The sequence below is a fragment of the Scleropages formosus genome, chromosome 1 (genome assembly GCF_900964775.1).
Source record: "Scleropages formosus chromosome 1, fSclFor1.1, whole genome shotgun sequence".
NCBI lineage: Eukaryota > Metazoa > Chordata > Actinopteri > Osteoglossiformes > Osteoglossidae > Scleropages > Scleropages formosus.
Window position 1 is genome coordinate 21,094,373 of NC_041806.1, and position 12,867 is coordinate 21,107,239.

At 43.8% G+C, this 12,867-nt stretch overlaps 1 protein-coding gene across 5 annotated transcripts in view; it reads left to right on the top strand.

The window, feature by feature from the left end:
• The window catches only part of LOC108933173 (Scm polycomb group protein like 2), a 42,450-nt gene that overhangs the window by 12,680 nt on the left and 16,903 nt on the right, over positions 1 to 12,867 (top strand). For all 5 annotated transcript variants that reach the window (XM_029250399.1, XM_029250401.1, XM_018750050.2 and 2 more), the window contains exons 2-7: positions 1,103 to 1,172; positions 2,042 to 2,113; positions 2,613 to 2,683; positions 4,189 to 4,423; positions 5,318 to 5,406; positions 6,932 to 7,175. In XM_029250399.1, the coding sequence (XP_029106232.1) occupies positions 1,151 to 1,172; positions 2,042 to 2,113; positions 2,613 to 2,683; positions 4,189 to 4,423; positions 5,318 to 5,406; positions 6,932 to 7,175 (733 nt within the window). In that variant the 5' untranslated portion in view covers positions 1,103 to 1,150. The remainder of the gene's footprint in view (positions 1 to 1,102; positions 1,173 to 2,041; positions 2,114 to 2,612; positions 2,684 to 4,188; positions 4,424 to 5,317; positions 5,407 to 6,931; positions 7,176 to 12,867) is intronic.

Here is a 12,867-nt window from a genome sequence, read left to right on the forward strand (position 1 = left end):
GCGGGGTTAAAGGATGGGCTGTTTGTTCTCGCGGATGTTCCGTCGACGGCCGAATCCGTCTCGCGAAGCGGAGACGCTGCTTTGGGAAAAGTTCGTACGCGGTCGGCTCGTGCAGATTATTCTGGTAGTTTTGCGGCTCTAGATGGTTCGGTTTCTTCTCGCCGCGCGGGCCGCCCTCGGCTTGCGATGGAGTTCCGTACTAATGACCTTTCCAACTTCATCGTAAGTCGCAAACCCCCGTAAATTGTGTTGTATAAACCATTCCGAAACCGCTTGTCCCGTACGGGGTCGCGAGGAACCGGAGCCTAACCCGGCAACACAAGGCCGGAGGGGGAGGGGACGCACCCAGGACGGGACGCCAGTCCATCGCAAGGCACCCCAAGCGGGACTCGAACCCCAGACCCACCGGAGAGCAGGACCCGGTCCAACCCACTGCACCACCGCACCCCCCACGTATAAACCATTGGGATATACAAATAATTAGTATGCATGAATGCTATGCTGTCCCACAGGGCTTTGTTATATCTTTGATCGAACTTCACACATTGTTCTCGTTACAATAACGCTAACGTAGAATAAGTACGGAGCCGTACGATTACTAGCATTACGTTCTCATGCCGCGTTATTTGTTACAGATGTATTTTCTTTCGCTTTTTCTTTTCTGCCGCTAAAAGTACAAAGTAAAAACCGTTACCGTGTAAATAGAATTTTCAACCTTCCGGTTGAACTTTCAGACTGTTAAAGAGGAGAATATCGCAAGGAGCTGAAGCAGTGCGGGGACAGGGACAAAGAGGAAGGGGAATGAGGGAAGGTCAGGGTTTGAGACCACGGTAAGGCAGAGTGTTTGCACGTGTGGCGTTTCCTCGTTGTGAAGGGATTTATGTATCACGCGTGGCCAGTCTCGGGGACGGGCCGCAGTGAAATATCGCACGGGTACACGTTTCCGTCTCCTTTTGGCCCTTCCGAGAGCTCCCACGCGGTGGAGGCTCCTCCGACTCCCACTCGCTCGCTGTCTCTCTCCGTCCCGCTCGTACCGCCTCTCCCGCTTAGACGTTCGCTCTCCTTCCTCCGCTGATCCATCTTTTCTTTCTCCGGACTCCAGCGGTACATCCGACATCCGGCCGGCCGAGGTGCCACCCAGGGAGTAACCATGGGAAGAACCTTGATAAAAGGTAACCAGCTGTCGTTTTGATCTGTCGCGGTGTCTTCGTTTCAAAAAAGTCCATTAGCGAAAAAGATACGGCTCGCCTCCTAAATTACTGTTAATTATTTAAAATGAAAGACTGCTATTCTGATACCGGACATTGTTGTTGTATTGGTAGTTGATCCCGATTTGTCTCGAAAAATCTGTTACGTAAAAATGTATGTATGAAATTGTTTGTTTAGCTATTTATTTTAGCGATGCCTTTGTCACTACAGTGCTGGCTTGGTACAATGCAAAAAATGCTTGCAGTGTTTCAGGTTCACAGTGACGGCGACAAGCCAGAAGAAATGTACTTATAATATCTATATAATGCACTTATTTCTTATCTTGCCACTGTCATTCTGTCTGTGCTGTGGAAGTTCCTGTCACCAAGACAAATCCCTTGTATGCGCGAACATACTTGGCAATAAAGCTCGTTCTGATTCTGATTATAATGTACTTATAATAATATGTAGTAAATACTGTAGTTCTTACACAGGGTCAAACCAAAAACTAGACATATTTGCCAGGATTGGACAAGTAAAACAATTAGAAAACAAGCAAATTGCTGAAGCGGGGACAGACGGGCCGTTACAATGAGTAAGAAGAAGAAGAAAAAAAAGGAAAGTTTACCTGTAATACTATCTCAAAGCATGATAAGACACGATTAGAATCACCCCGTGAGTGACTGACTTATATGGCATCCTGTGTCGTTTCATTGCTGTAAATTTAAAATAAATATTACATTATAATTGTCTTTGTTACTATCACACACGTAATGTATAAATGTAAGATATGAGAGATGCGTGTGATTTGGTGCGGTATATTTCTTTTAATAGCTGTATGTATGGTTTTTAGATCAAAGGGAGAGTAAGAAAGAGAAATCAGGAAGGATTCATCCATCAGCAGATTCTTCGCTCGCTAAAAAAGGTACATTGAGCTTCTTACCGCAGTTTAACTAAACAGCATTAAAGTGCAACAAATTTGAATTCCTGCAAAGCTGACTTAGAGCGCCTTCTGCTGTTCCTCTGTGCCTACAGCAGGGTTAGAGTAGGCAGGTCGCGCAGCACGATGGCACAGTGAGTAACGCCGCTGTCTCTCAGCACCCGGGGGGTGCGAGAGGATGTGGGTTTGACCCCTGCTCGGTCTGTGTGGAGTTCGCATGTTCTCCCTGTGTCTCTGTGGGTTTCCTCTGGGTGCTCTGGTTTCCTCCCACAGTCCAAAGACATGCTGTTCAGGTGAATTGGTGATTGTAAGTGGTGTAAGTCACCCTGGTGAATAAGGTGTGTGTGTGGGCTGATAACGCTACATAGAGTTCATTGGAAGTTGCTTTGGAGAAAAGTGTCTGATAAATGTAAAATATAATGTTATAGTCCTGTATATTGTATGCTTCATTTGTTGTAGCTTTTTACCTTTTTGCTTTTTCTAGAGACCTTTAGCTGGGAGGACTATCTGAAGGAAACCTTGTCATTACCAGCTCCTCCAAGCTGTTTCAGACAGGTATATTTTCACACCACCCCACCAGGGGTCTTGAATGGGGGTAAACATGGTTAACTCCCATTGCAAATATTAAGTGTCTGAGGCCTCAGAGTGGTACGTTTTGTTTCTCGTGTTAAAAACATTAGTTGTGATTTTTTTTTTTTTTTTTTTGTGAAGATACATACGTTTTCCTTTTTATTATTTATTTTAAACCGTATTTTCTTGACCGTTTCCTCAAATGTTTCTTTGTTGCAGATAAAATGGACTGCACTTCTGCTTCCTGCCATTAGTTGGCAGCAAAATGCACTCAGAGAAAATCGTGTTTACAGCTCCATTAGTCAGCACTTGGAGCAGCTGGTGGCGTAGTGGTTACGGCTGCTGTCTTTGGACCCCAGGTCACACATTTGAATCTCACCTCCAGCTGTAGTACCATTGAGCAAGGTATTTACCCTAAATTGCTCCAGTAAAATTACACAGCTGTATAAATGGGTGAGTAAGTGTTGGTCGCTTAGCATCGCAAGTTGCTCTGGGGTTTGGGAAGAGCATTCCTTTTTATTTTCAGTCATTTTAAATTCCTTTTAATGTTAACGTAGCTTGAAGTTATTAAAAACGTTAAAATGAAAATTACCCTGTATTTTTATTTACTGCCTACCATAGTTTATACTCAATGCTATAATTATTTACTGTATATTTCCTTTCTACCGGTGGCTTTTACAGAAACTTTCTTGTATGTAAATTGAGGGACTTTGAAGCCATTAGGGTTCTATTGGTGAATGGTTGGTTTTTTTTTTTTTTTCTGAAATTTTAAACAAATTTTATTGTACTTTTAAAGTGGGGGGGGGGAAAGGTAAAGTCTGCACTTGGGGCAGCTGGTGCGATTGCGATGTAGTGGTGTCTCACATGGAATAAATCCTACCTCACTTCCTGCTTCTGGAATACTGCAGATCACCACTACCCTAAATTACCCTAAATTTATCAGTTTTTGATAATGGATGGAAGTTTTTGTTTTTATACAGTAGAACGTATACACACACACACACACTATCTGAACCGCTTGTCCCATACGGGGTCGCAGGGAACCGGAGCCTAACCCGGCAACACAGGGCGTAAGGCTGGAGGGGGAGGGGGACACACCAGGACGGGACGCCAGTCTGTCGCAAGGCACCCCAAGCAGGACTCGAACCCCAGACCCACTGGAGAGCAGGACCCGGTCCAACCCACTGCGCCACCGCACCCCCGTAGAACGTAACTTGTTAAAAAGCAGAACGCGGCTCTGTATTATTCAGCTTTTATTGATTGCACCACGGTAAAAACAATTCGGGATTTCCAAATTCTTGTCTCAATCGTGTTCGTAAGCCAAGAGCCCAGTGTACGCTCATTAATGGACACTTCTGACATCTGTCTGTATCGTCGATATCAGAATGCTGATGAGTTCCTAGTGCAGAGCCGCGCCAGTCACCGAAGGCTCGAACCCTTGGACTGGTTCCAGTCAGATCTCTGAGCAGCTCTTGTGTCTCTGTCTTCAGTCCAGAGTCCCACCTACCAACGAGTTCAAGGTTGGCATGAAGCTGGAGGCCCGCGATCCACGCAACACCACCTCCGTGTGCATCGCCACGGTGATGGGCCTGGCAGGCGTGAGGCTGCGTCTGCGACTGGACGGCAGCGACAACACGAATGACTTCTGGAGGCTGGTGGATTCCTCTGACATCCAGCCCATCGGCACATGTGAGAAGAATGGGGACATGCTGCAGCCGCCGCTGGGTAAGGGCTGCCCCAGAGCATCATGGGAGGGTGGCGGAAGGACATGGTTTGCGAGAAAAATCATAAGGGGAGGAGAGGATGTACGTTTACATTTATTCATTTAGCAGACGTTTTCTCCAAAGCGACGTACATCTCGGCAAATTTAACGTAAGGATTGTGAACATGAGCTGACTGAACAGAAGCTTGTTTGTAAACAGCTTTGTAACAGTTTCCTTGAAAATGACATTGTACTTAATATAGTTTTACTGTGTGTAGATGTGCAGCAGGTAGTGTGGTTACAGAAGCTCGTTGGTTCCAGCCCTACTCCTTACTTTTCCTGTTGTAAAGTGTAGGACTAAGGAGTGTTTGTCCTGTACAAATACCCAACAACATAAATGGGTCAAGTACTGCTATGTATTTCGGATAACGGCATCAGGACCATAATTTACACCGTAATTATTACGCTGCGACTATCTCTCGTCTTTCCGCATGCGATCAGTTCTGTGGGGAGAACCTGCAAACTCTGACATATTGAAAAGTTCGACAGGGCTCTGTCATAAAGCCTTTTGCTGGAACGCATGACTCGACACCAACAGCAGGTGGCGTAGTGGCTAAAGCCGCGGGTTCAAATCCTTGCCCCTTAATACCCTTGAGCAAGGTACACCGACCTTAAAATAGCTCCAGCAAAAATTGCCCAGCTGTGTAAATGGGTAAAGTCATCATAAGTATTTATTTTTTGAATAGCTTTGGAGAAAAGTAGCAGCTAAATGAAAAAATGTTAATGCAGTAGTAAGAGAGGGAGATCACTGAGAGCTCTGTTGTGAGAGTATGACCACTGTGATGTTCACTCTTATGCTGTACAAGTCACTACATTCAAGTTATTACCCCCCCCCCCCCCACATTCGCCCCCCACAGGGTTCAGAATGAACGCTTCCTCGTGGCCCATGTTTCTGCTGAGAACCTTAAGTGGAGCAGAGATAGCACCATCCACTGCTTTTAAAAAGGTGGGAATGTGTTTTCTGCTAGGAAAGATTTCTAAGATTAAGGTTTTCAAAGATGCAAATATTTTTTTTTCCAGGTTATTCACTTATTTCCTGCAGATGCATGTGACCTGTGTTTACATTGCCAGCTGATATATGGCAGCAAAACACACCCAAACAGAGTAGGGCATTGGGTCCCCCTTAAATCAGCTCTGTGCCACACTTTCTTACAGCTTGTGTATGGTGTTTGTGAGTGTTGGTGATCAACGATGTCGTACAGGCTTCCCTCATATAAGCGAGGTTTCACTTATGAAAATTAATTTGTACCAAATGTAATTTGTACTATAAAATTTAGACAAACACTGTCATCTCATTCTTAGCAGGTACTTCTTCTGAGAATATCTACCCAGCTTTCCAGTTTGGGTCGCAGTGAACTGGAGCCTATCCTGGTAGCGTTGGGCGCAGTGGGGGATGCCAGTCCATCACAGGGTGGCCACACATGCACGCACCCAAGGCGGGATACCAGCCAGTCCATTGCAGTCTCTCACATGCATTCTTTCACTCACACATTGTCACACACTGTGTGGATTTTAGAGTCTTCAGTCCACCTGAAACACAAGTCTTTCAACTGTGGGAGGAAACGAGAGCATCTGGAGGAGACCCACATAGTGGAATCCACTCCTGTGTTGGATCCCGCAGTGCAGGATCTCTGAAGCCCCTGCTGCACCACTGTGCAGCCCAAGAAGACCACACTTAAAAAAAAAAAAAAAAAAAAAAAGACAATGAAAAGATAAAAATATTAGTAGGATGAACAGCGAGGAAAAGGGAAAGAGGACAGGAAACAGAAATGCACAAATGCACTATGTGTAAGGGGTTTCGAACATGGTTAAGCCTGCATTTATTTGTGTCCAAGGCAGTTCTCCATTTTTAAAAGTTAAGGAAGGAAACGTTCATGTGTTTAAAAAAAGAACAAATTTTGTGGCTCAGAAACATTGTTTTTCCCCTTTACTGGGATGGTAAGGGCAGCACAGTGGTGCAGCGGGCAGTTTGGGAATGGGTTCGAATCTGGCGAAACTGCACAGTTCATGTTTGGTTTACATGTTCTCTCCATGTTTGCACGAGTACCCTTCCTCGCTCACTCTGTTTCTGGGGTGAATTCTGCACCCTGCATTAGGACAAGAAATGAAAATAAAGGAAAAAAAATGAAATTAATGGCATCGAAGAGCTTTTTCTTTCAATGAGAATTCACTTTACGAGTAGATTTTATGGTTTTTACGTGAGAGAAGCCTGTATATGTTTATGGGGTGAATCGGTTAATAGTGACTCTGAGTCTTTTTCAGTCATTTTGGAGTTTTCTTTGGAAAGTTTGAGTTTTAATGAGGCTCAAAGTTAAGACTTGGAGCGAATCAAATTCGGACTACAGGTCCCAACTGCGCTTGTAGGGCGAGGAGCCGCTGCACGCTGTACGCCGTCCTCTCGGCACGCAGCCTTAGGCCACGGAAAACATCCAGCCGAAAACAAACGCGAGACCCTCTGCCCCTCCCTTCAGGAGCCCGAGAAGCCCCATTACAACGCTTTCAAACCCGGGATGAAACTGGAGGCTGTGGACAGGAAGAACCCGTACCTCATCTGCCCCGCCACCATCGGTGAGGCGAAGGGTGCCGAGGTCTTCGTCACGTTCGACGGCTGGAGAGGAGCCTTCGACTACTGGTGCAAGTACGACTCGCGGGACGTCTTCCCCGTGGGCTGGTGCTCCATGACCAAACACAGCCTGCAGCCGCCTGGCAACAGCTGTAAGTAGCATCCACCAGGGGGCGCCACACATCGCACATCCCGCTTCCCGTTACAGGGGGTCGCCGACTTACGACCGGGTTGCGTCCCGCTGACCCTGTCGTGAGACGACTTTGTCGCAAGTCGCAGATCTCCTCGTGCGACATCATATGAACCGTGACGTTATACAGCAGAAACGACAGCAATGAATTGGACGCGGTACAGTGCGGCTTGGATGGATGCGAGCCCTATAATAATGGTCATTATTCTTGTATGAAATATTAAAAGAAACTTAAAATCTGCATCTTGAAATAAACGAATAAAATGAATAAACAATTATGAGTTACACACCTGATTCTACTTACCTACTTGATTTAACCAATACAACTTGGGGTTGAAATATTTTTACACCTGCACTACTTCCGTGTTTCTGCTCCACACACGATTTCTTGCAAACCAACATATGGAATTGGTCGTTACACACCTGTTATGTCACGTGAGAAACACCGATTCTCACTAAATAACCATTTCATGGTAAAACTAAAGGACACAAGGGGTTCTCTTATACTTTCAAGCAGCACTATATAATGGAGCTTTGCTATGTGGTTCACTAATTCACACTGTACCCTTTGTAAAATAATTCCAACATAGAATAATAATTTAAATTATATTTTCACGCCCCGCTATTTTCACTTTCCTTTTTAATCTCCTTCCTTTGCCTTTTTCTTTTCTGTACTCCCGGAATGCTCACATATTTACTTGCGAGCCATTGTTTTAAAAAAAAAAAAAAAAAAACACACAACTTAAATGGAATCACAGGTGAAAGGTTCCGTGAATAAGAAATTTTTCGTAGACAAAATGTAGCAGTAATAGACACTGACTGAATCAATAAAAAAATACGGTGCCTTGCGACAGTGTGGCCGTGTTGTTGTGCGGCGGGTGGAGTGGCCGTAGCTGGAAGTTACAGGCAGACATCGAGAGCTCAGTATAAAATAATAAGGTTGATGAGATGACTGCTGTAAATTCGAGTTATCATAGGTTGAGGACTATCTCTAATGCAACTGAGTTTTTAAATCCAGGTATTGCATGGTCACTAGATATACACACACACACACACACACACACATAGATATACAGGTACAGGTGGTCCCCGATTTACAATGGTTCGACTTATGATTTTTCGATTTTACAATGGTGAGCTGGTGATAGACATTCAGTAGAAACCGTACTTCGGATTTTGATCCCCCCCCCCCCCCCCCCCCCCCCCCGGGCAAGCGATATGCGGTGCGATATTCTCTCACGATGCTGGGCACTGGCAGCGATCCACATGTCCCAGACTGTCAGGCAGAGGTGCGTATTAGGTGTATTAAATGCATTTTTGACTTATGATGGGTTTTGCAGAACGTAACCCCATCGTAAATCGGGGATCACCTGTATATATGCACACATATATATAAATTCTGCATAAGATATGTGTATGTACATATATATATATATTTATATATTATATGTGTGTGTGGGGGTGCGATAGCGCAGTGGGTTGGAGCAGGTCCTGCTCTCCGGTGGGTCTGGGGTTTGAGTCCCGCTTGGGGTGCTTTGCGATGGACTGGCGTCCCGTTCTGGGTGTGTCCCTTCGGCCTTATGCCTTGTGTTGCCGGGTAGGCTCCGATTCCCCGTGACCTTGTATGGGACAAGCGGTTCAGAAGTGTGTGTGTGTATGTATGTATCTATAAATTATGAAGAATTCTGATTTGGTGAACAAAGCCAAACTTGTGTACACAAGGCCTCTCTTGTAACTAATGAGAATGTTCTGGATCGTGACCCAAACCTCCGGCTGAATTCCGAAGTTGCTCCACACGTTGCCATTCATTTATATCGGGGACGCGTGACAGTAATTCAGAAATTCTTTCCTTTTCACAATGTCAGAGAAAAAAGGTGCGAGTTGCTTTGTTGTAAATAAATGTGCATTTGCTTTATTTCTCTGAACACTGCTATTCTGAAATGCCTCTGCAGGTAAGTGGTTTTGTTCGAGTCCAAATCCTGATTTGCGGCGTTTTCAGTTCGTGTCCGTAGTAATCGGAAAGGGTAAATAAATAAACGGGAAGACAAATTTAACTGATGGAGTCAAGAGGGAAAGTTGTTTAGGGGCAGCTGCCAGTGCAATTGTTAAAGCTTCTACTTTTGGACCCAAAGGTCACAGATTTGAGCCTCGCCGCCGGCTGTAGTACCCCTGAGCGAGGTACGTACCCTAGAAATTGCTCCAGTAAAATTACCCAGCTGAACGAGGGGTAAATAACTGTAAGCGGTTTAACATTGCAAGTCGCTTGGCGAAAAGTGTCAGAGAAATGAGGTTGTTTTACGTTTGTTCATCAGGCGGCCACCAGGGGGCGACACATACTCATTCACTCACTTTCAGGAAATTGTATGTACAGTAAGAGTGTACGTGCAGTTCTTTTGAGAAACTTGGTGCTGTTTTAGAATAACCTGGTAGGCGCCTTGCTGAGGGATTAGTGCCCGGTTGTGCTGCAGCTCTCTGAGAAGCTTATAATCAGCTCCGACTCCCACGCGGCGTGCAGGTGCCGCAGGGCGGCACTTATTATTAAATATAAGAATTCATCTGAGAAAGAAAACACAGGGTAATTATCTAACTTCTCTCTGATTTACCTGTTACGCACGGTGGATGCTGGATAGTATGCAAAGCCGTGGCGTCCCTTAGTTTTACCACGAGATGGTTATTTAATGAGAATCAGTGTTTCTCATGCGACGTAACTGGTGTGTAAAGACCAGTTCCATATGTCGCTTTAGAGGAAATAAGGTGTGTAGTAGAAACACGGTAATAATGCAAGTGTAAAATAATTCAACCCCAAGTTGCATTGGTTAAACCAAGTAGGTAAGTAGAATCAGGTGTATAAATCATAATTGTTTATTCATTCTATAAGTTTAATTTAAGATTCAACATTTGGATTTCAGGTTTCAAGTTTATTGTCGTAGGTACAAGTACCATGTACAAGTATCGTGAAATTTTTTTCTCGAATTTCTGTGCTTCTCCACAGACTATGGACAAAGACAGAGACAATAAAAATACTGCGCAAACAAAACAATGACAATGACAGTGAGTAGTGCGACAGAAATAGCAATAAATAATGGTAACAGTAGTAACAATAATGCCAGTTGACAGTCATTTAATTTATTTTAATATTTTACCAAGAATAATGCCCATCCCTACAGGGTTCACATATCTTCATGCAGCACACTGTTGTTATCTTCTAAGCATCATTAACTTTTACTTTAACAGAGCTGTTAATCATCATGGTGTTCGATGTTAATCATCCGCGGGATGGTGAGGAATGGAGCCACAGAGTAATAAAATAAATTAAATTAATAAAATCTCACACAAGTCACCTTGGTGAATAAGGTGTGCGGGATGGTAACGCTACCCAGAGTTCATTGGAAGTCGCTTTGGAGAAAAGCGTCTGCTAAATAAATGTAACTAAATCTAACTAATCAAAAAAATCTAAATAGTTTCGCAGATCGGTCAGTGTTGAGTTTTATGGTCTTGCTAAGGCGTTTCTGGTGTGTGACATGAAATTCAGTTTCTCTTGACTGCTGCTCTTCTGAACTTAGTTACTTCATGCTGAACTGTTCTAACATGGAAGTTGTCAGTGGCTTTGGAAGGGCTGATGATGATGATGATGATGATGATGATAATAATAGTAATAATAATGGATTTCTCTATAGAAGACTATGAAGTGCGCAGAAGTTGCGAGGAGCCGAGTTCACCTCCCCCAGCTTCGCTGTGCATTCCACCGCATCTCCTCCAGCCTGAGGGCCCGAAGCCCTGCAAACGAATGGGACTAAAGCCTCTTTCATATCAGGAGCTCAAACCCGGATCATGACCCGCTTAGCACTGACTGGGTCAAAATTTTTGGCCTCGAAAAGAGACCTCGCCGGGTTACAGGAGGAGGAGGAGGAGGAGGTGGCCCATGGATTGTGAGCCATAGGCCAAATTAGACACCCTCAAGTGCAGTAGTGTATTAAATACCCACAGCATTACTTGTTGGTTATGTATTTTAATAATTTTTCAGGGAGCTGCTGCTGTTACTGGGATCTCGGGGTATTTCGGATCTCGGATGCGTTTTCTACTGTATTCAGATACTGACTAACGTAGAGATACGTCACCCCTTTGTTTAATTGATGAGACTAAAAAATGTGCTGTTGCTTTAAATACTGCACTTATGAAGGGAGTTTTTTTGGGGGAAAAATCATCTGGCCTTTCGATCGTATGCGGTTTTGGTCGTTTGGTTTATGTGTGTCATCGGACAATGTGGACGTCAGCGTGCCGGTGCGGCGTTATAATCCAGCGGTGGATTTACATACACATCACTTCAGTGCTCTGTTTCTGCTGCATGTGTTTCAGCATGAATTTCAGTATAAAAAGGATTATTTTTTCCCCCAAATCTAGCAGTCTCTTTGTAGTCGGCTTGTTCCGGTAATCTCAGCAGCATCATCTTGAAAGGCATCATCTTAATAGTAAGAATAATAATTTCTTGTTCAATGCAACTCCTTCCATGTTTCAGCTTCTGCAGTTTTTAAGTTTTCTAGAGATTTATTTGGCCTCCTGTTTTTTTATTGTCTGTTAATTTACATTACATTTATGTATTTAGCTGATGCTTCTCCAAAGCAGCTTAGAATTATTTACCTGTATAGCTGGGTAATTTTACAGTAAGTACCTTGCTCAAAGGTATTACAGCTGGAGGTGGGATTCAAACCTGCAACCTTATGGTCCAAAGCCACCAGCTGTTCCTATTTAATGTGTATGTATAAATATAGCTATAAATATATATATGTTTACATATTATATATAAACATATATTATGAAAACACTATTTAATTTTTTCATTTGTTTACATAGAAGGTGATCCAAATGGTTTTCACCCATCTTTTACACAGTTTTTTTTTTTTTTTACCTCTGATGGGGTCTGCCCACACGCTAATGCATGCACATATGTTAACTGCGTCCTTTCCAGACAAAGACGGCGACTCAGCACACTGTCTGTGCACTTGTCAATCATCCATTATTACCCCGGTTTCTCTGGGTGCCCTGTTGATTGTTACATCCTTTTTGGCGTTACGTCCCTTCTGTCTTTAATGGTCAGAGGTAGAGTTGATTTTTTTTTTTTTTTTTTTTTGGCCAGAGGGCCTCTGAATCATTTATGATTTACTATTAACGCAGCCTGAAGGGATCCTGTGTTTTCTTTCAAGTGTTTTGACTTGTAAGAGTGAGGTGTGACCCTGGGGCAGCTCAGCACTTAAGTTTGACCATTTCAGTGTTTGCATTTTCATTTCTTGACAACTTGCAAATTTGTACCTACAGGGAGGGAGATATGTAATGTTAATCCTCCGTGTCTTTTTTTCAGAAAGGGCCAAATAGCTACATTTTCATCAAAGTACATATTTTACTGCTGTTGTGTCATCCTTTGGGTTTTACTATTTGACGGAAAAGGTTTCTCGCCATGAATTGGTTTATAAATTCCGAAAGTGTCTTTTAGTGCAAACGTAAGGCCCTGTCTTAAACATTTTCGACACAGTGACATGCTGAGCAATAATTTTAATTATGTGTCTATGGGCAGTACGGTGGCACAGCAAGTAGCGCTGCTGTCTCACAGCATCTCGGTGGTACGAGAGGACATGAGTTCGATCCCTGCTCACTCTGTG